General features: G+C 32.9%; 1 protein-coding gene across 1 annotated transcript; it reads right to left on the bottom strand.

Annotated features, from left to right (window-relative positions):
• Positions 1 to 772: 772 nt before the first annotated feature.
• On the bottom strand, positions 773 to 6,147 carry LOC149553124 (protein NRT1/ PTR FAMILY 4.6-like). The gene is made up of 6 exons (XM_089789837.1): positions 6,020 to 6,147; positions 5,801 to 5,909; positions 5,250 to 5,467; positions 4,711 to 5,157; positions 3,937 to 4,046; positions 773 to 1,950 (listed from the first exon to the last, which is right to left on the bottom strand). Exons 1-6 carry the CDS (start codon positions 6,020 to 6,022, stop codon positions 1,137 to 1,139), a joined length of 1,701 nt encoding a protein of 566 aa, XP_089645963.1. The 5' UTR covers positions 6,023 to 6,147; the 3' UTR covers positions 773 to 1,136.
• Positions 6,148 to 22,678: the final 16,531 nt, after the last annotated feature.

A 22,678-nucleotide genomic window follows, 5' to 3' on the forward strand; every position in this document is an offset into this window, starting at 1 on the left:
ACATTTCAAGAATCTATGTAACAAGAGTTTGTACTTAAAATAAATTGAGTTTGGGAACTCATTTTGTTATAAAAACTAACAGATCTTAGACATACACTACTTCTTCCTTCCAAAAAAATGTTTCATATTCCCCCAACTTGTTGAAGGAGTGAAACCCTTTTTAAGTATTTGTGCGTAAGCTACATACTATTGCAATGAGTTTTACTAACTCTTTATGAAAATAAAACATTCATCTATCTAAAAAGAAAATGTAACTAGACATCCAATTTTGATTTATTTATTTAAAAAATCACATTTCTCTGAAAAATAAATTGATTATTTTCTTTGTTTAATGATCACTAAACAAATAGTTTCATCATCCTTTATATTTAATAAGATCTATGTTTTGTGTTCTTTGATGGGTCTCCTTAAAAAGGTAGAGGAGATTTACTCAACCTTTTAGAACTGATGAGATGCATCAATAAACAAAACCCCAAAATGTGAAATAAATCTAGAATATTAAAATTCAAAATATAAGATATATTTAATTAATATAATATAAGTTAAATATTTGATTAGATAATGTGTTTAATATGATATGAGAAACATATTAGTGAAAATTTAGCACCGAAAAAAGAACTATAAAATTTGAAAAATAAAACAAAGTGCAAGTAAAAACACAAGTCTTAAAAAGGAACTAATAAAAAATTAATTATGACAAAAATATCTACATATAATAAGAAATATACGCTTGTGTCATAAATTCAGATGCATCTCAAGATCTCAATACGAATGCAAAATACGATGCCTCGACCGACGTAGAAAACGTATTGTTTGATTAAATGCTTTGCTATTGAGTTACTGTCGTTTGGATACAGAATAAGTAGAACAATACTAAATATATAAGCACCATTGCTATTCAACTGGGTGCTTTGATTCAAATACTGAGCAGTCATAAAGACATCAAATCCATTTCTATTGAACTGGGTACTTGTTATTTTTGAGTATTCAACAACTATAAATATGTATATATATACTGAAATCCATTGTTATTATTTTTGTGCATTGAACACAAAGTTTTATACTTGTTTCTTTCATATGATCAGGATCATATTCATAGAGAACCTTTTCTTTTTGTGGGAACTTCCAGTTCTTCCTCAGGTTTTATAAGTATACCACAATGACCAGACAAGATAATTGCCAAAATTGAGAGTGCTGAGAAAACAGAGAAGCCAGTAGAAGCGATCAAGATGACTTGTATTCAAATTATTCCCGGAGAGCCATCCCACGCCACCTCCAAAACGGCCAGTGACGCCATTAACAATGGAAACGAGCGCCGAGCTCAAGTAATACCCCATCGAAATAGACGTCCAAGAAAGAGCCGTTGCCATGGATCTCATTCTGCTCGGCGCCTCCGAGTAGAAAAACTCCATCAGCCCGGCCAATGCAAACATATCAGCTATTCCAAGCACAAAGTACTGCACGCCAACCCACAGAAAACTAACTGGCAAAACCTTTGAAGAATCGATCAAACCATATTCTCTTGCAACATTTTTTCTCTTCATCTCCATCAGTGCGGCGGCCGCCATTGATATGATGGACAAGATCAATCCCACGCCAACTCTCTGCAAATGTGAAATGCCCGTTGCTTTGCCAGTTAAACGGCGGAGCAGAGGCACAAAGGCTCGATCGTAGATGGGAATGAGAATCATCATGCTTATTACTGGAATTGCAGGCAAAGAAGCCGGTGGTATTGTGAAGCCTTTAATGGTGGTATTCATGGTTGTGGCCTGTCTTACTGAGAATGTCTGCAGCTGAGCAATGCAGCAGTTCATCATTATTGTGCTGGCGAATATGGGCATTATTCTCATCACTATCTTCACTTCTTCAACCTGGTTCACCGTACATAACCGCCACGGGCCTTCTGTAGCGCCTGCGCTGGGATCCACTTCAGATGCCTTGTCTAGAAACCTATTACACATAATTCCGTTGCTAAAAATCATTTATATATAATTAATTATTGGTTTTTATTAAATTGGAATACAATTGAATTCAAGACACAATTTATGTATGATAGACTATTGCTAGAAATCAGATAGACGGCATGGCTTTTTAATGATGGGACAGTTATGGTTGGTAGAGTATACCTAGGAAGAATAAGTTGAACAGTGGTATATTGTGTAGGGTGGAATAAGCTGTTTTCAAGTTGATTCCATCATAATTGAGTCAACATTGCTTTTGTGCGTACTTCAAGAGCTTTTGCAGAGAAGGGCATGGCTTCTAAGTTAGTCATGGAGGTGACATTTACGGTGCATTATTGTGATGGGTTTCAGAGCATCATGGAGCACCGACTTGCTTTTTCGGAGACTGCCGACACTCGGGATTTCTGTTTCTTTCGGATTTGACGTGGAAGATTTTAATTTCTCGCAAGGTAGAAAATATCTTCATTGTGCTATTCTCTGTAAAGAGGAAATATGGTACGTGGAATAGCACGAGCCTAAACCTAGGTATAGCCTCTACAATTTGAAATAGTTTTTAATTTAGGTCCATCAAATTTTATAATGATTTTAACTTATAGAAGCACGGTTCAATCTCTACACAAAATTAAGATTTGAATCTTTTGATATTTTTTATACATATGATTTATTTTGAAAACACAATTAATAGAAAAATTATAAAATTAAAAGTTCAATTTAGAGTGTATAATTAAGGTAGGTCTTCATGTTTTTATTTGATAAGATCTGTTGAATTTTTTGAGGTAGAGTTTATGGAGTACTAAATGATCTTCTGAATGGAATAAATTTGATGAATGTAAATTATATTTTGTACCTTTTTGTATTATAGTCATAATATAATTTTAAAAAATATTCAGAAAACTGATAATTATAGCATGAGTAAAGTACTTTTGAATTATTTCTAATATTGAAACTTTATATAATAATATTCCTTTTTAAAGTTTGTACTCTATTTTGCTTCCACTCAAAGACTTACATTTATATATTAGAAGTTAAATTAAAATAATAAAAAAATCTTTATTAATTCATACCACAAAAGCTACATTATTATAGCGTTTTATCCAACATGAATATACTATTCCGAACATATCCAACATATATATACTATTCCCAACACACCTCCAGTTTGATGGACTAGGGTTCCCTGAGCTATCAAAGTTTTTACATCAACATTTTTTGTAATGTGTGATTCTTAACTTATTTTTGGGTTCCCATATAACCTAAGTAGGCCCTGATTATTGATTCGCCTAGCTTATCGTCTAGTTGAAATTTTGCTTGCCTGTTCAATGAGGGAATTTATAAACAAACATTTTGGGTTCTTGACATGGGGAATGTTCACTACTTTGACAGCTCTACTGCGAAGTGGGATTAATTCATTCCAAGTAATCGCACTTCATTTAAAAAGATAAAGTAAACTACTTGTAATGGTGAATCTGATGATTTCTTCTTTTTTATCAAAGCGATGTTTCTCGATAATTTGATGTATCTTGGTTTTACATTGATTTTTTATTATTTAATTATGTTAGTATATTGTACCATCAGCAGAAGCCACGAGAATAAAAACATGATATTTAAGCTTGGCCCCAACTGGAAATTGAAAGTCTAACTTGAAGTTTTCTTATATTTCGCAAGCTCCATTAATTTTTTCTTTCCAAGGACAATTAGCAGCGATGACCAATGCTACATATATTTCGATTTCAACGCTAATCATGGAAGCGAGGCGTGTAACCTTATAGTTTTTCATGTTGAGGTCAAGATTATTATTATTATTTTAATTGATTAGTTATCAAAATACTGGATACCACCATTACCAAATTCGTTTGTACAATAAAAAGTAGACTCCAGTAAAATAGCGTTCAGAACATAGTAATTATAATTGACAGAGTTTCTCTTTTAAGATTTAGACTGTAATGGATCTAAAATGGCCACGACATGTACGTACCGAAACTGCGGGGTCCGATGAAGCTGAGAGTTGTTTACTTTAGTCCCTTCACTTTCGTAAAGAATCGCATTTGGGTTTGCCCGTCGCTTGTGAATGGCCGCTACAAACACCTATGCAAAACATTTCCCACAAATTATTACAAAAACAATCCACAAACACTAGCACCTAAGAAAAAACATACCAAAAGTTACAAAACTAAACAGATCGTAACACAAAACAAACCACTGTCCCTACAAACTAAATCCTTTTCAAGAGAAAATAATCAAATAATAGTGTAACGTGTTATATTGCTAGCTTCTATTATATTGTTATCTTCTACTTATTAATTGATGAGTTTAAGGGGCTTTCTAATGAATGGTTCATAAGGTGCAACACTTCGTGAAGGCTTTGCAAATAGGGTTGCATCTTGAGTGGGTTTAACCATGGAAGAAGCTGGAGTAGTACTGAGATGGGTGACCGGGGAAGTTCAGGTGTTTCACCTCTGTTAGTATCACTTAGATCCAATGAGTGTTAAGTGTTCTATTTATTCTCATGAGAAATGAATTCTTGTGCGAATCACTACTCATGATACATGAATCAATAAGTTTGACTCAAAAACTGCACATTTAAATCTTGATAAAATACAATTTAACTTGATGTGAAAAATATATCCTACTTATGAATAGTTTTACTTCTCAAAAAAATTTATTCACAACATACATTATAAGGAAAAAAATCAGATAATAATGGGAGTTGGAGGAATCGGTAAACATTTAAGTTATCTATATGCCGTACCTGAGCAATACAAGTGAGAGGACTGCCGATGGGGATCCTGTTTCTGTACCTGCATGTATATGATAGAAAGAAAACTAACACAAGTGCAATGCTTATGATAGAGAGGACAAATCCCCAAAACCAACCCTTGTTGTCTTGTACCCACACTACAAATGTCACTGCTAGCAATGAACCTACACACATGCTGAACAAAAACCAGTTGAAGAAATTTGATCTGAGCTTTCTCTCCCTTCCATCATTCTCATCAAATTGTTCCACACCATGAACAGGCAAGGAGCCCTTAATGCCTCCGACCCCAAGAGCTACAAGATATAGACCACTGTAAAGCATTACAGCTTGTCCTCCTTCCACCTCCTTGCAAATCCCACCGTTGGATGAAATTCCCATCTGACATGGCGGAGGCTTTAGAGAAGGAGAATGCGCTTGTACTGTCAACAAAACCCATCCCTGCATTTCTCATCAATGTAAATTCAGAATCCAAATGATTGTCAATCTTGAAAAGTCTTTAGAAAAAGATGATGATAGTGAAGTGTTCTTACTATGAGCTCTATGACTGCAAATATAATAACAGTTGCGTAGGTTGTAGTGAAGGTGTCACAGATGAATGCTCCCAAAAGTGGGAAGAGGAAGGAAGTCCCAATGAAATTTGTGACAGTATTGGCTGATGCAGCGAGAGAGAAATGCATGAACCCATAAAAATAGTTCACAAAATTCGTGGCATTTGCTAGGAATGCCAAGTTCTCGAATACTTCGGACACTGCAACACATCAAGCTCGAATAATAAGCTATTTTCAACACGATTCTCTATATTTTTGGACAGAATATTAAACATTAATGCTATCAGATTTTTCACAACATATAGGAATATCATTTACCTATATCTGATTTGTTTATTTATTTATTATTACTGGTTTTTATCATAACAATGGTAAAAGAGTGTCAGGAGACCAGAACCTTGGTTTTTACAACTCTTTACACTATAGATCAGAGAGAGAGAGTGTAATCCGAATGTTGAAAGTATAAAAACTACATAATCAACTGTTAAAACTATTATATAATAAGATATTTTAGCATTGTTTCAAATGCTTACAGAGAGCAAAAGCTGCAGCAAGGATCCCGCCATGCTTGGATTTATCCACAGGATGTTTTCTCCAGTCCACATATTCCTCCAGCTTGTGTGCTTCACCTCGTTCAGTTTCCTGTACCATCCGTTAGTTTTCATGTAGCAAATCACAAATTTTACATCAACAAAACAATGAAATCTAGACCCTGAAATCTTTTTTCGAAGGAAGAAACAGAGTGGGCATACCATTTTAAAGTTTAATAGCAGCCCCAAGTTATTGTTGATTGTTGAAATAAAGGTGAACTGGAGGTGAAGGGCATTTAAAGTTTTCTCTGCACAGGTGCTGGATGTCGTGTCTAACCAGTTTGACAAATAAAGGAAAAAACATTGTATTCGACTATAATAGGATGGTATATAAGCAATCATTCCCTTGATGGTCGAAAAATTGTTTGTTATTCGATGAATCCAAAGCCCAAAATAACATTGCTGTTAACTTTCCGCCTTATCGACAGTGGCATATACCATTTGACTGCTTAGTCGATTGTGACAGCCTATGAATGTGAGATCCAAACTGTATGGTGTCTTTTCCATTTAACTCGAGGTACTAGATGGTCCCCCTCATCATTTATTCATGACAATTTACCTCTTTCAATGGCTTAGTTGAGATTTCCACCTCACTTTTAATTATGATTCTTAACGATGATTTATTTATTTTAAATGGTTCACTTAGGTTTTGGTGAAGAGAAACCAAAAGAGGAAGAAGAAAATAAAAATGATGATTTATTTCTACTTTCCGTCATGATGAAGAATAGTCATTTGTAATCATATTTATTTCCTATATTCTAATAACATTTATAGGAATTTCTATTTCATTTATAAATGTTTCAATACTTTATGTTTAGTCTTTGAAGTACTAGACTTGGTTATTGATCGTTTAGTAGATCTGTTTCTGTATATGATTGTTGATTAATTGCAAGGATATATTATGATATATTCTATAAATTGTAATGGGCAATTATTTTTTAAAGATGCTAACTTGACATACATAAAATAGTAGTGGTATGTAGTCAATAAACTAATGATTTCTTAGAAAGATACAATAATTGGTGGTTGAAATTTAAAGACTATGAGCCCAAATAAATGAGTTAGACACATCTAGATAACTAAGATACTTCCAAAGGAATTGGTGTATTAATGTAGAATTTTTCTACCAATAATACATCTTGCCAAAAAAGAACAAATAGTCTTTGATGTCAAATAATGCTAATCTTTCTTTGCCTAGCTCTACATTTGTTCATGTGTGTCTACAACATAATTTTTTTGGAGCCAAGAAAGGTGAGGTTAATAAGGACTTTATTTATAATTTTTGTCTTTTGAAAGGAATAATCCTATTCCTCTTATACAACATTTAGTTAATATCTATTATTATGAATCTAAGTTGTTTAAAGTACTTAGAGATAGCCTATAAGTTACAAGATTTGTAAATGATATGTAATGTGGTTTTCTAGCATTTGTATATTTTTAGTGAGAGGAAGTAATAGAAGAAATTAAGTCTTTGAAATGAAGTTATATAGACTTTTTAGATATCTCTAATAGTTTAAAAACCATTTTAAAATGACACAAATATCACCCACATCATAACATGAGAATTTTATGCAGGAAAAAACCTTTCAAGAGAGAAACCACACTCCAAATGTTCTCCAATAGATTATTTTGAAATCTACAATCATACAATATACTTTCATATTAAGCTTCTCACAAGAGTGTCACCCATCAAAGACTTTAAGGTAACTAAACAACTAAGACACTCTTACACACAAACTCTATGTTGAATACCTAATATATAGGAGATACAATATATGAAATAATCAAATGGTGTTATGAAATCATGAGCTAAAACCACCCAACAAGTGTTTCCCAACTTATATTGAATCCAAAATGTCCTATGCCATGCCAAAATACATAGAAACATGTCTACAACTCCTTTTTAAAACTCATTTATGTGTCCAACCATTTCTATGTTTTCCATTTCTAGAGACCTAATTTTTGGAGGCCTTAATTTTTAAACCAAATTCCAAGTGAAAAATGTTTCGGAGCACCAAAAACCTTGTCAAGTTCTCTGTAAAGTTTACCCATTTTGTGATTATGGCCACTTTTATGTTTTAATTAAGTAAAGTAGAATATGGACTAAACTATTACAAAAAAATAACATCAAATCCAAAGACATAGAGATAAGGTCATGAGAAGTGACTCCTATAGAACAAAACTAGAATTTACAAACAAAAACTAAAATTGCAAGACCAACAAACTAAAAACTATGGACCAAGATGGGAAACCAAAAACAAAAACCCAACCACTTCCAAAAAGGCCAAAAAATGGACCAAGGTGCAACCCAAAAAATCCACAAACCAATAACAAGGAGCTAGTTGAATCGACAAGCACCACCCACCAAACACATCACCAACCGCATCAAACCAGTAGACACCGCCAATAGCCAAAACCCAAAACCAAAAATAAATAAACACTAAGGACCCAACACACACTAACTTGAGGAGAAAGATAGGAAGGCCACCCAACTACTTCTACAGCTCCTTGAGTTGATCTAGAAAAGAGAGCTTGGGAGTGCAAATATATATTGTCTCATTCATCCCCTAAGAGGCTGCCAAAATACCATCAAATTTTCTCAAAGTCTCCTCCTTGCATGTTCTTCTTGTTGATATTTCTTCCTACTAGAGATTTAGACCTCCAACATCAACCTTCATTTTTCCTAAACAAAATTGTTATGGAAAACCATACTATTAATTTGATCTCCGAGCTAGTCCTAAGATTTTTTCATGACCATAAAAGCCTTATACATTTCATTTTTTTCTTCCTCTAAGGGCACATTATTATGAAGTTCCACCACCTACTCTTCAAGTTGTTCTCAATTGTGTAATTTATCACCCATCTCCTAACCCACTTCCCACCACACTTCATCCTTGTGACAAAAAGTTCAAACAATAGATTTTTTCCTCTGCCTTCAAAATGACTTCCAAGTTGTTAATTTTCCTATTGGAAATATGCATGTAGAAAAGAAGTCATCTCTCCAACACTTTCAACCTAATGTACAATATAATTCTAGCTTTATCAAATGTAACGTGACGGTTTCCAAAACCATGTGGTTGTCATCTTTTTTAGGAACCAGGCCCAAAGAGTGTTCCCAAGACACTTGCGGGTCACCTAGATAACTTAAATCAATGACCAAGGAAGGAGGGTACATCGTAGAATCGAGGGAAAGGGTAGTGAAAATTTGGGAAGAGTTTTGTGGGGTCCATTTAATCTCTATGGCCAAGGAAGATCCCTTTTTAGAGTCCTCCTAAACTGCCACAATTTCTTCCTTATTCTCAAGGTCCTATTTTTTATCCTTTTCCTAGCGGATGAATCCTAACAATCAAACTAGACGAAGTCTTAGGACTAACATGGGTGCAATCTTTCTTCAATGAGGAAGAAATGGTAGGGAAAACTTTATTATTAAGCTTAACCACAAGGTAAGAGAGTGTTTGAGGGACCAAATTCCTATGATACTCATAAAGACTAAAAATTTCCTTGGTTTTTGGGAAGAGAACCTGTCATCTTGCATTTTTTCACAAAAATGGAAAGTGAGGAATAAATCTAGAAAGGAATTTACAGAACAAATTTTTCCTCCAAAAATGATTAAGCATAGGAATCAGGTGAGAATGGAACCATCTATATGATCCTTCACAAGTGATGAACTAAATGAGTACTTTCACCACACTCTGTCATACTTCTTCAATTGTCTATTAAACCCTTAATAAAGTTTGGCAATTTTCTCATTCAGGTCCAAAAAATGCTCTAAAGACTCCTTGAAAGACATCTTTGTATTCTGTGAAATCTTCACACCTTCCATACTAAACCCAAACATGGTCAAAATCAACTTTAGCATCACCACAAAAGAACAAAACACGCAATCACCTTAAAAGCATCCCATGATTCCACAATCTTCTATGAGCACTTGGGGTTGTAACCCTTCATTCTCATGATATACTCGGTAATTCCTCCCTACTCAAGGGTATCCTATAGCTCCTTATCATTTTAATATTCCCCCCATTCATTAAGATCAATTTGAAATGGGTTACCACCCAAGACCTTCCTCTTACTTTGCAACTGCCTATATCACTTACTGACTTCATCTTCTCTCCAAAAACTCAAGTTAAAAAGAAATAAACACCGCTTTTGAAAGTTGACTATTAGAAATAGTGGCAATATTTCATCACCCCAAAAGATATTTGGTGTTTTATGTTTTATAATTATGTATCTGACAATTTGATCAGGGGATCACTTGTTTGTATTTTCTAGATTTTATAAGCTTGGGTCTATACTGTGGATATATCATGGATAGAATTCAATGTGACAACTAGCGTAAATTATGTGTTATCTTCTTGGTTATTGATTTCCTATGTTGTTGTTCATATGATGCATGGTATTTGATCTTGTGAGGTTATATAATTAAGAGTTAACTTACGCACTCTTGGATCTAGGAAGTTGGCTAACATGTGAACCTATCCCTAAGGCCACATAATGTTATCTCATGTATTATGTATTTATTCATTAATTATTTGATGGTTGGTCCTATATTGTAATGCAAATTTCCTTTTATTAGATATTGTGAACTCTAAGATGACCTATGTGTCATGGTTGCTATACATGTAGTACCTTTGATTCTAATTAGAAGGCAGTAGCAAGGTAGGTCAAGGAGATCCTTGGGGAAGCTTGGAATAGAAAGGTTGGTCTATAATCTAGAATGTACTTGGCCCTAACTAGGAAGGCCTTACAGCCTGTCATGTTGCTTATCATTTAGTGTTGTATATGATATGAAGATATCTTGTTAACAAGTGTATTATTTAATTGCATCCTTTTATATTTTTTGTGTTTTTCTTTCTTGGGGGCCTGGTCATTTCCTTTTGAGGTATACATGCCTTGTACTACTATATGGTATTAGAGTTGGTTTTTGATCTAGTTGTTTGATCTAAAGGTTGGTCCTATTAGTGACTTATCAAATAGTGGTTGGATCTGATAGTTGATCTTATCTTGGTTAAGCTTGGAGAGCTTATAAAGACTTCCAAAGAATCATTGGTTGTGAGGACTAGATTGAAGTTTTGGCTTGTAATTATAGAGGACTTGTTTGAATTTTGTTTGGAACCCTATTACAAACCTTTTGATCCTTATTAGTGGATAGATCACCAAATTTTGACACAGTTGCACCTTTTTGTAATTCAGTATGCTTCCTAAAGGAATGAATCCTAAGATGTCAAATAATATGTTTGAAGAGATCAAGGATGAGATGATGAATGAGATCTGAAATGTCTTGAGTGGCTTGAGAAGGAATCCTAAAACTAAAGAAGAATATGTTAAAGCTACTAAAGATCTTGAAGTACCTAAAGTTGATATCTTTGTAAAAGAAGAAAGATTTTTAAAGGCTCTGGTACAAGTTGGTAAGAGTCATAGAATAGAAGTTTCAAATTATTTTGGTTCTTTAGAACCTACGGAATTAATAGATTATACTAATGAACTTGAGAACTATTTTGAGCTTGAAAATATTGTAGATACATAGAGAGTTCTAGGTTAGCTCAAACTAAATTGAAAGATCATGTTGCCTTATGGGGGAAAAAATTTCAGAAGGATGGAGAAGATAATGGTGAACCTAAGATTGGCATATGGAAACCCATGGTTTCTAGATTGAAGGTTAAATTCATTCCTAAAGACTATGAAGTTGAATTTTTTAAGAAATTGTAGAACTTGAAGTAGAAGGATATGTCTTTAAGATTTATACTGAAGAATTTTACAAAATATAAATTAGATCTGGACATCATGAATCTTCTAAGAAAAATGTTTCTAGGTATGTTAATTGTTTGAAATTCAATGTTCAAGATGAATTAAGTATATTGAAACTTTAGTTGAAGATGATTATTGGTATGCATTGAAATCTAAAGAAAACCTAGGGAGAAAGAAAGGTAAACCTATGACTAAGTTTGATAAGGGTAAGAAAGTTTTTTCTTATAACAAGTTTATTGTTGGAGGTACTTTCATCAAATGTGGTAAGGATGGACACCGAGATTTTGAGTGTTCTAGTGCAAAAGTTGACTAACAAAACTCGGTAGTAAACAAAGAAAAAATGTGGAGTCTTCTGATGTTGATCTAGCTTCTCTAGAAGTTGGAGAATCTCTTTTTATGAGAAGAAGCATGTTGGATAAGTATGATGTAGAACCAATGCAAAGAAGGAACTTATTCCAAACTATTTGTAAGCCTCGAGGTAAATCTCATAAAGTTGTTGTTTATGGAGGTAGTAATAATAATCCTATTTTTGAAGAGATGGTTAGGAAACTTGGTTTGCAAATATCTAAACATCCTACTCCTTATGGTATTAATTGGTTTCAAGATGATCATTTGATGCAAGTTAGAGAAAAATGCTTGGTTTATTTCAGTATTAAACCTTTTAAGGATGAAGTTTTATGTGATGTAGTAGACATGAGTTCTTGTCTTGTTTTACTTGGAAGACCTTGGCAATTTGATAGAGGATCTAAACATGGTTGTAGAAAAGAATATTGTTACGGTTTTAGATAGTTAGAAAAAAAAAAAATTATTCATTTGAAGGATGAGGAAGTTGTCAAAGAAAATAACCTAGAGGTAAAAGTACAAAGCTATGTCACCTTTCAGGTTGACTTGGTTGTAGATAGTTAGAAAAAAAAAAATTATTCATTTGAAGGATGAGGAAGTTGTCAAAGAAAATAACCTAGAGGTAAAAGTACAAAGCTATGTCACCTTTTAGGTTGACTTATCAAAACAATTGAATTTGAGTGTTTCTATCTCAAAATCAATTTTGTTCAAACATATGATCTAGATAAATTCATTCTAGCTAAGTTATATATGGTCTAGCACTTTTCCAATTGGAAATGTTTATTAAATGTATGCTTTATACCAATTTGTATCCAATTACTAAAGAAATACAATTATTTTAGAAAAGTATTGTTTCAATAACTCTTATTATTTTTTATGATTTTTTTTTAATAGCATATTAACACCAATTTATAGAGCTCAGAGTTAAGAATATTCTCATATATAATTTATAGTGTTTTGATTAGATATAGTATATTGTAATTAAAAATTTCTACAAGCGCATATTTTAACACTCAAAAACATGTTGATTTTGAGAAACAAAAACTATTAAATCATATAAACAAAAATTAATAATTATATGACATTCTAGAAGAGAGATTCCTCTTTTGGAATGTATAATTTTTCTCTTGGTTAGAATAGATTTGTTTTTAAAATTGCGGTGGAAGATGAAAACTATCAATTTCAAGTGAGTTAAAATTTGAATCATTATAAAAGAGAAAATATAGGTATAAAGCTGATTTTTATTTTCATTCTTCTAGCTATATATGTTATCTATAACATACTCTAAGATCAAAAGGAAATAAGTTTATTTCCATATAGTTTTGTGGTGGGAACTAGACCCCTATTTTTTAGCAGCTAAAAAATTATCTATAAAATTTAGGAAAATATATCAATTCTTATTACAAATAATTGTTAAGAAATAATAATCCTAAACTTAATCTATTTCTACACATTTCATTAGTTTACATCATTTTAAACTTCAAAATAATAATGCCATTTTTATGTCATTAAAAGTGAACAATTATACTTTTGTTAGCCTTTTCCTTTACAAAATGGTGACATAGGTTTGTGCTTTTACCCCTAGGTGTTTTTAAGACTTGCAGTTATATGATCCAATGATTAAGAGAGGAGGTAAAAGAAAAGAAATATTGTAATAAGATTAAGGCATATATAGAGTATGATTCACTTTATCCTAGTAGTTGTAGAAGTGGTATTAGATTTAAGATATCTAATGACATGGTTGCAATAGTTCCTAGAAAGTAAAGTCCACCAAGATAACTGAGAAGTGGGGAGGGTGAATTATTTATCCAATTATCAAAAAATGTATCAACCTTATTAATCTTTAACCATTTGAGAAATTCAATCATCAACCTTAAGAAGATACACATACACAATAACACAAGATATGTTAACTAGGGAAACCCTTGATGAGAGAGAAAACTACAATGGGGATGGTACCCACAAAATCATGTACTAATATGAAAATTCCTTGTAAGAGGATGTAATATGTTAGGATCCAATGAAATATATTCAATACATATCATCCCTATTAGGAGACTTTGAATCCATGTTCAAAGATTCCAACCTTGTTAGGAGTTGTGCCAATCTTGTTAGGAGTTGTAGAAGGCAGAAGGACCCACTGTCCAAATAGCTTCAGAGGTAAGATCACCAAACTCACTAGCCAACTGATCTCTATATTATTCCTTGTAGAATAATAGAATTGAATAAATTCAACTCCTCTTTCCTCTTGTCCAGACAATCCTCTTCTAATCTAAATACTAGATCACGAACTTCACATCCAAATAATCCCTTAGATTGCTTATATGCACTAACCAACTTTGCATGCCACTTACTTAAAAGACATGGAACTCACACTTCGTCACAAGGAAAATAACCCTCCTTTATACTTCATCCTTAAAATAATTCCTTGAGTCAGTCTTGAGGCCTTCCCAGTTAATTATAATAGGACCTCATTAAGATATTACTATCATATGCAATTACACAACATTGTTGGTTCATAGTCTTTACAACTTCTCACATGTGCAACCTCTGACCTTATGTACTCTTTGACATCATTGTCTTGATGTCTACTATCACTACCTAACTTTTCTCATCATGATTCTATCCATGTTAAGAGATGCAACCCAAGTATTAGAAACCACTTATCAAGTACTCTATCCGTATACTATCTTCTGTAAATCTAGAATAACTTCCACATATCTTCAATTCTTTGTATGTACACTTGTCCACTTTATCAAGACAAAATTTAGAATATGTTCTCAACTACACTTAGCCTCATCATTAATACACAATCTATACGACATCATTCTTTGTCTACTACTTAGTCAATTTTCACAAAAACAATACTATGTTGACATCAATGACACACAGTAATGAATGCAACATGTCAATCATGCTAACCATCTATCAAATTCTTAGGATACTCCTCCAAAGGAATAACATCAGCATTCATGCTAACAATCTCCCCCTTTGGCATTGATGACAACATAGATGAAAAACATCTAAGTTCTAAGAATACCAAATCAAACTTTGTTGATACTATTGTTGTTCTCTTCTTTTCAAATCCTCTTCATCAATTAAATCTGAAACTTATGTGAACACAATTTTGTTTGTACTTTCTCACGTTTAGGATCAACACCAATTGATCACACTTTAGCTCATAGGAACAACTTTGCATTCTTATCTAATTTACATGGATAGAAATTAATTGTTCACAAATTCTCCCCTATTGATATCAATTAATCCATATGGGAACAATTCTTCCTCATACATAAATATTTCATGTACACAATATCTCCCCCATTATGTTAGAGAGATTATTCTCCATCTACAACACTTCTACATCATATAGGAGATATTTTTGTTGGAATTATTTGGAATAATTGAGAGGGGGTTGAATTAGTTATCCAAATTCTAGATGTACAAATATAAAACTTTTCACAACTTAGTGAAACCTTATCCATAAAACATATTCATCATGCATGCATCCATTAGATCATACAATCACTTAAACTTGAAGGTTATTGTCAAATCAACTTTGCGAAAATGTAAGCATGAAACATATTCAATAACACATTTGGCACTGATTTTACGTGGAAACCAAATTTGGGAAAAACCACCAATAACATGCTTCTCATTCTCACTCTTCTAAAGTGATGCCTTATGAAAAGTCAGCCCTGTTAAAAGTTACAATGCACACTATTATATATGACCTGGTTAGAGGATTTCAATCACCCTGTTAGGAGTGAGCCATGTTAGAGGACTTTAGATCATTCACTTGGAATGTCACCCTATTAAAAGATTTACAAATGACTGTTAGGTCAACTCTAATCCAAAGGTTTTACCCTAGACTGGTACAATGATTAGAAAGTAACAATAAGGCTTGATCTTATAACAACTTACAACATACTTGTAGATTACAAATCTTTTCTTTTAGTCCTCTATTTTTCTTGGCTTTTACACAGTTCATATCTAATAGCTTGTTCACCCTTCAAGAATCCATACTCTTAGGTCTTCCTATTTTGCTTGCTAATAGCAGTCTCTTCTATTCAGTCTCTAAATGAGGCAACACCCTAGACTCCTTGTCTTCCTTAGGCTCTTACAAATGATAACCTTGCTTCTGACAAACCATCTCTATAAATAGAAAATTAAGATCTTTTTTAATTCATACTCTATCATTCATTTTTAGTGTTGGGTAGGATTAGGTAGGATTCAATGAATCTACTCATCTTTTCATTTTAGTCCCTTCTAGAAACTTTTCCTTCAATCCTCTTTAAATTCACCTCAAAATGGTTTACCATGAATTCTATGCCACCAACTTATCATAGTTATTTTCTACACAGGATTAGGTAGGATTCAATGAATCTACTCATCTTTTCATTTTAGTCCCTTCTAGAAACTTTTCCTTCAATCCTCTTTAAATTCACCTCAAAATGGTTTACCATGAATTCTATTCCACCAACTCATCATAGTTATCTTCTACATGCTTCACGAAATTCAAGAAAATAAAATAGTCAGCTCAGATTCGTCAAATCCATGTTTTAACATGAATACTGGCACTAAACATCAATATGTTGTCACTCAACTTCCATACTATTCTTCCACTCTTTATCCATTAGATAACTTGGCAAACACTAAAGTTTACTGTTGTTTGGCATCAACTGAACTTTGCTCAGCTTACATTGTATCACTCGACATACACTAAACTTTGACTTTTCTTAGCTCCAACTGATTTTCTACTCGACTTGCACTAACTTTTCTCAGCACCTACTATCCACTTAGTCAAGCCTAATAGATTCAATTCTTCTTACTTGTTCTTCTATACTTTGTTAGTATATCCATCCTTTGCAACCTTAAGTAGATAATCAATGCACTATATCATCATTGTGTTAACTTATCTTTGTACTCCTTTTCCATACCATAACTCAAACTTTCCTTTAGCTTCTTTTTTATCTCATTTGATCAAATCCTCTTCATCAATAAAACAAATGATAGTACTCAAATCGACTAAACAATTGTCTTATCAACAAGTAGCAAGTTTGACATCAATGACAAAAAAATGATTGAAACACATTCTCATACTTGTATCAATCTGTTTTCAACAATCTCCCTCTTTGACATTGATGGAAAACTAGTACAACCAATAATAGTACCCAAAAAAAAAAATTCCTTGTATTGAAATCTCTCCATCTATTAGCAACTTTCAACTTTTGTATATTTTACAAAATTCTATTCTCATCGACAGACAATCAACTCATCCTTATGAATCCCTCTTGATCACTTCTTATATGTCCCTTAGTACTATCTCCCTCTTACTAGGTGGATGTAATCATTTCTCTCTCTATATAGTAATTAGTAGGTACACTATCTCCCTCTGAGTAGATTTTTTCCTTTTGGTATTTCTCCCTTTCTATTATATCTCCCTCTTTGAAAAAATGCCAAAAACCTCTCATCTTAATATGTAGGTATGAAAATTTTCAATTTCTCCATTTGACACTTTGCTTGTGACTAGTATTTAGCTTCAACTCTTTGATTACATTAGGTAGTTCCTAAAGTAAGATCCACTGCAACAATGTGTAACATATGTCAATCATCTTAGTTGATGCAAGGAACTTCTCATGCTTCTTAAATATCCTTGGATAGGGGTATCAGCCTTATTTTACCTCTTAGATACTCATGAACATCCTTGCGTAATGCTTTTGTGAAGATATCAGCTATTTGCTCTTTTGTATTCACATATTCCATCTTTGCCTCTTTATCTTGAACTAACTCTCTCAAGTAATGATACTCGATTGCAATGTGCTTAGTATTTGTATGCACCACATGGCTCTTTGATATATTTATAACACTTTTATTATCACAATAAAGTATCACAAGTTCAATGATTTCCTCCTTCATACCTTCGAGTAGTTGTTTGATCCATACAATGTTTCTATAGTTTAGTGCAACAGAAACATATTCAACTTCAGCAATAGATTGAGATATAAAATTTTGTTTCTTTCTAGTCCATGTAACCACCAATTTTCCTATGAAAAATGCTCCTTTACGAGTTCTTTTTTGTCTTCAATATCTCCAGCCCAATCAGCATCAATGTAGACTCTCAAATCAAACTTCTCATTTTTCTTGTAGTATATGTTAGAAATAACACTCCACCAAGATAAAAAAGAGCGTGGGGGGTGGTGAATGAGTTATCCAATTAAAAAATTTATTGACCTTAAATAATCTTAACCATGCACTCAAAGTAAACAAAAAACATAACAAGATACACATACACAATTACACTAGATTTGTTAACTAGGGAAACCCTTGATCAGAGGGAAAACCCTGGTGGGAATGATGCCCATATATATATATATATATATATATATATATATATATATATATATATTCTTTGTTAGATGATGGACCCTATTAGGAATCTATAAACACATTTAGTACATAAGAGTCCCTATTCGGAGACTTTGTCCAAATAGCTTCTAGAGCAAGACCACTAAACTTCAATGTCCAATTGATCTCTCAACTATTCCTTGAAGAATAATTATTTGTACTATACTTTATCCTCTTTCCTCTATCCTGTCAACCAGACCAATCACTTTTAGACCTTATATACTAGTCACAAACCTTAGATCCAAATACCAAACCTCGAATCTCAAAATAAAACCTCAGGAACAAAGTTTTCTCCAACTTCACTTTGCTCTACTTATCTTCTCATATCAACTTGATTACTCAGTGTTTATCTCTTTTCTCCTCTTTTTCGCTCTTCATGCTTCATCCAATCATTCATGTACAACAAAAGAAAATGCCCTTCCTTTATACTAAGTCTATAAGAAATTCCCTTGAGTTGGCTATTACACATTCTCAATTAATTATTATAGGACCTCATTAAGAACATGTTTTATTTAGTGATAATGTTAAGCTGTCACCTTGTAACTTGAATAACTTTCCATACATGTAATATTATGATGAGTGATATTAGCCATGTCATCTCCAACATGTCTTCTACATGCCTTTGACCTTTCTTCTCATAATAAAAAATTTGCTATGAGGTATAACAAGTTTACTAGAACATGCTTCTATAAACTCTATCTCTGAATAGTCTTTACCAAAATTTGCATAACTTCTTCTAGGCTTAATATCTTTTGCACCCAAGATTACCTACATATACTAGATTCTTAGTAGTATCTCCCATTAACCTTACTAGTGAAAATACTCAATGATCTATCATACCAACTTGATCTTTACTATTGTTCTTCTATTAGATACCACAAAAAACTGTTATGTTGACATCAATGAGAAACAAAGTCATGAATGTAACATATCATCATAATAATGATCTAATAATGTTTCTAAAATATTCCCCCATAGAAATATCATCAACATTAATTCTTCCAAAAATCTCTCCCTTTGGCATTGATGGCAAGATAGATGAAAAACATCTAGTTCCAAAAATACCAATTGTTAAAGACTGTTATGCTTTCTTTTTTAATCTTCTTCATCAATCATACTGCCTTTTGTGTTCACATGCTTCTCTCCCATTGATATACCTCAATGTGTACTATATCAAAATGTTTTTCATGTTATAATCTCTCTCCCATGACATCAATGTCAAAGGTTTTAGCAACCATCTATCATTGCATCCTGTCAATCTTTGTGACAACTGTCCCTAACCTACTCAAGTGTCCAAAGACACCATTCAAAACAACATCTATCAAGAGTCCTTGATGACTTTTTCCATCATAGATACTCCCCGATATAGGAAGCATAAACATTCTATCCAGACAAACAATAGTGCTATGTACCACTGGACCGATGCACTCTTGCATCATCTACTCTGATGTAGGTATGGGCATAACCCCTAACATACCTCACAAATACTCAAATGTCTCTTTGGGAAGAGGCTTAGTAAAAATATCTACAATCTATTCTTTGGTGCTTACATACTCCAACTTGATTTCCTTTTCTACAACTTTATCTCTTAACATGTATATTTGATAGAAATGTGCTTAGTATTAGAATGCAACACTAGATTCTTAGACATATTCACTATGCTTGTGTTATCACAATGTATGAAAACGGGTTCACTGAATTCTATCCTTATATCCTTCAGCATCTACTTCATTCAACAACTTGATTACAATTTTTTGCTACTGCAACATATTTTGCCTTTGCTATACTCTGTGAGATACAATCCTGCTTCTTGCTTAACCAAGAAACCAATCTTCTTCCAAGAAAGAATACTCCACCACTGGTGCTCTTTCTTTCATCCATACCACCTACCTAATAAGCATTAGTATAAGCATATAAAGTGAAATCATTAGATCTTTCATACCATAATCCAAGCTCTGATGTTCCCTTCAGATATCTAAATATCTTCTTAATTGTTGCATAATGTGCTTCTCTAGGATCAGCTTGAAATCTTGCAATAATTCCAACTACATTTTCTATATCTAGCCTTGTGTAAGTCCAATATTGTAATCCTCCAATCATAGATTTGTACTTCTTCTTCTCAATAGTAGGTGTCTCATCCTTTGTAGATAACTTGTGTCCAATTATTATAGGTGTTCCAACTAGTTTGCATGTTTCCAAACCAAACCTTTTCAATAGATCTTTCAAATACTTATTCTAATAAATAAAGATTCCTTCTTTATCCTACAAAATATGCAATCCTAGGAAGTATTTCAATTCCCCTATCATGCTCATTTCAAATTCCTTCTTCATTTCTTCTACAAACTTGTCACTTTCACTATTATCTCCTCCAAATATGATATCATCAAAAAATATTACCAAAACCAATAATCCATCACCTATTTCTTTCAAGTATAGATTACTATCTACCATATCTTTTCTAAATCCAAGTTTTGTCAAATGCTTTCCCAACCTTTAATACAAGGTTACAGGTGCTTGTTTTAAGCCATACAATATTTTCTTCAATCTACATACCATGTCCTTTTCATCTATTAAAGACCTTCAGGTTTTTCTATGTATACCTCTTCTTCAAGTTCTCCATTCATAAATGTTGATTTGACATCCATCTAATACACTTTGAATTTATTATGTTTTGCATAGGCTAAGAATAACCTTACTACTTCAACTCTTGCCACAAGAGAATAGGTTTCTTCATAGTCTATTCTCTCTTGTTGTAAATAACTCTTACATACCAATCTTTCTTTTTTCCTTACAACTTCACCATGTTCATTCATCTTGTTCCTAAATGCCCATTTTATTCTTATCACATTCTTTTCTATTGGTCTAAGGAAAATTTCCAATGTCTCATTCTTCACTATCTGATCCAATTCTTCATTCATAGCTTTCTTCCAATAGTCATCTCTAGATGCCTCATCTCCATTCTGTGGTTCTACTTGAGATATCAAATATAGTTCTTCATTGATTCTACCTCTTGTCATCATACCTTTATCTCTGCTACTACTGATCTTCTCTAATGGATGATTCTTTGTCATATTTTTACTAGAAGTAGGAGTTGTTATCTCAACTCTTAGCTCTATTCTAGGTTTTGAACTTTGTTACTACCTTAGCTCACATTCATTCTAAAAATCATTTCTAATGATAACTTCCACATTTTCATGGTTATCCTTTGGATCAACAATAGTTACCAAATCTATCTATTCTACTACTTCCTTTTCCTTAACCAATTCAAGCTCATTATCTTTATCACAATTGAATTCAAGAATATTTTCATTCTTTCTTTAAATTCTTCATCTTCATCAAAAAGTGAACTCTTTCTATTTTTCCTTACTCTCTTAGGGCATGTAGATGAAAAATGACCAAAATCATTACATGTCAAACAAGCAAAAATTTCCATACCTTTTGGCTCTCTTTTCATGAGGAGATCAACACCTTCCTTGATCTTCATGTCTTCTTCAAATCTCAATCTATCTTTACTTGTGTCTCTATCTAGAAACTTAGTGCTCAAATCTATAGATAATTTTGATTTCTTACCAAGAAGCTCCATCTTCTGGGTATCAAAATTTCCTCCATCAAACTCAGGACTATCTTTTCTAAAATAACTACCGCTGATCTCTCAAAGTTGTTAAACTTTATATTCAAGGACCTACCACTCTGATGCCAATTATTAGAAATAATAGTCCACCAAGATAATTGGGGGGGGGGGGGGGGAGGGGGCGGGGGGGGGTGAATTGTCTATCCAATTAAAACATTTATCAACCTTAAATAGGCTTAACCATGTAACCAAAGTAAACAACAACCATAACAAGATGCACATATGCAATTACACTAGATCTTTTAACTAGGGAAACCCTTGATCAGAGGGAAAAGCCTGGTAGGAATGATGCCCATATATATATATATATATATATATATATATAGAGAGAGAGAGAGAGAGAGAGGATGGACCCTATTAGGAGTCTATAGACACATTCAGTACATTAGAGTCCCTATTTGGAGACTTTGAATCCTTGTTAGAAGATTCCAAACCTGTTAGGAGTTGTAGAAGGTAGAAGGACCAACTGTCCAAACAACTTCAAAAGCAAGATAATTGAACTTCACTATCCAACTAATCTCTCAACTATTCCTTGTAGAATAATTGTTTGTACTATACTTTATCCTCTTTTCTATATCCTATCAATTAGACCAATCACTATCAGACCTTGTAGACTAGGTTAAAAAACTCAAATCCAAATACCAAACCTTGAATCTTGAAATAAAACCTTGGGAATGAAGTTTTCTCCAACT

The sequence above is a fragment of the Cupressus sempervirens genome, chromosome 6, assembly GCF_028749045.1.
Source record: "Cupressus sempervirens isolate cs-2001-9-10 chromosome 6, ASM2874904v1, whole genome shotgun sequence".
Classification (NCBI taxonomy): Eukaryota; Viridiplantae; Streptophyta; class Pinopsida; order Cupressales; family Cupressaceae; genus Cupressus; species Cupressus sempervirens.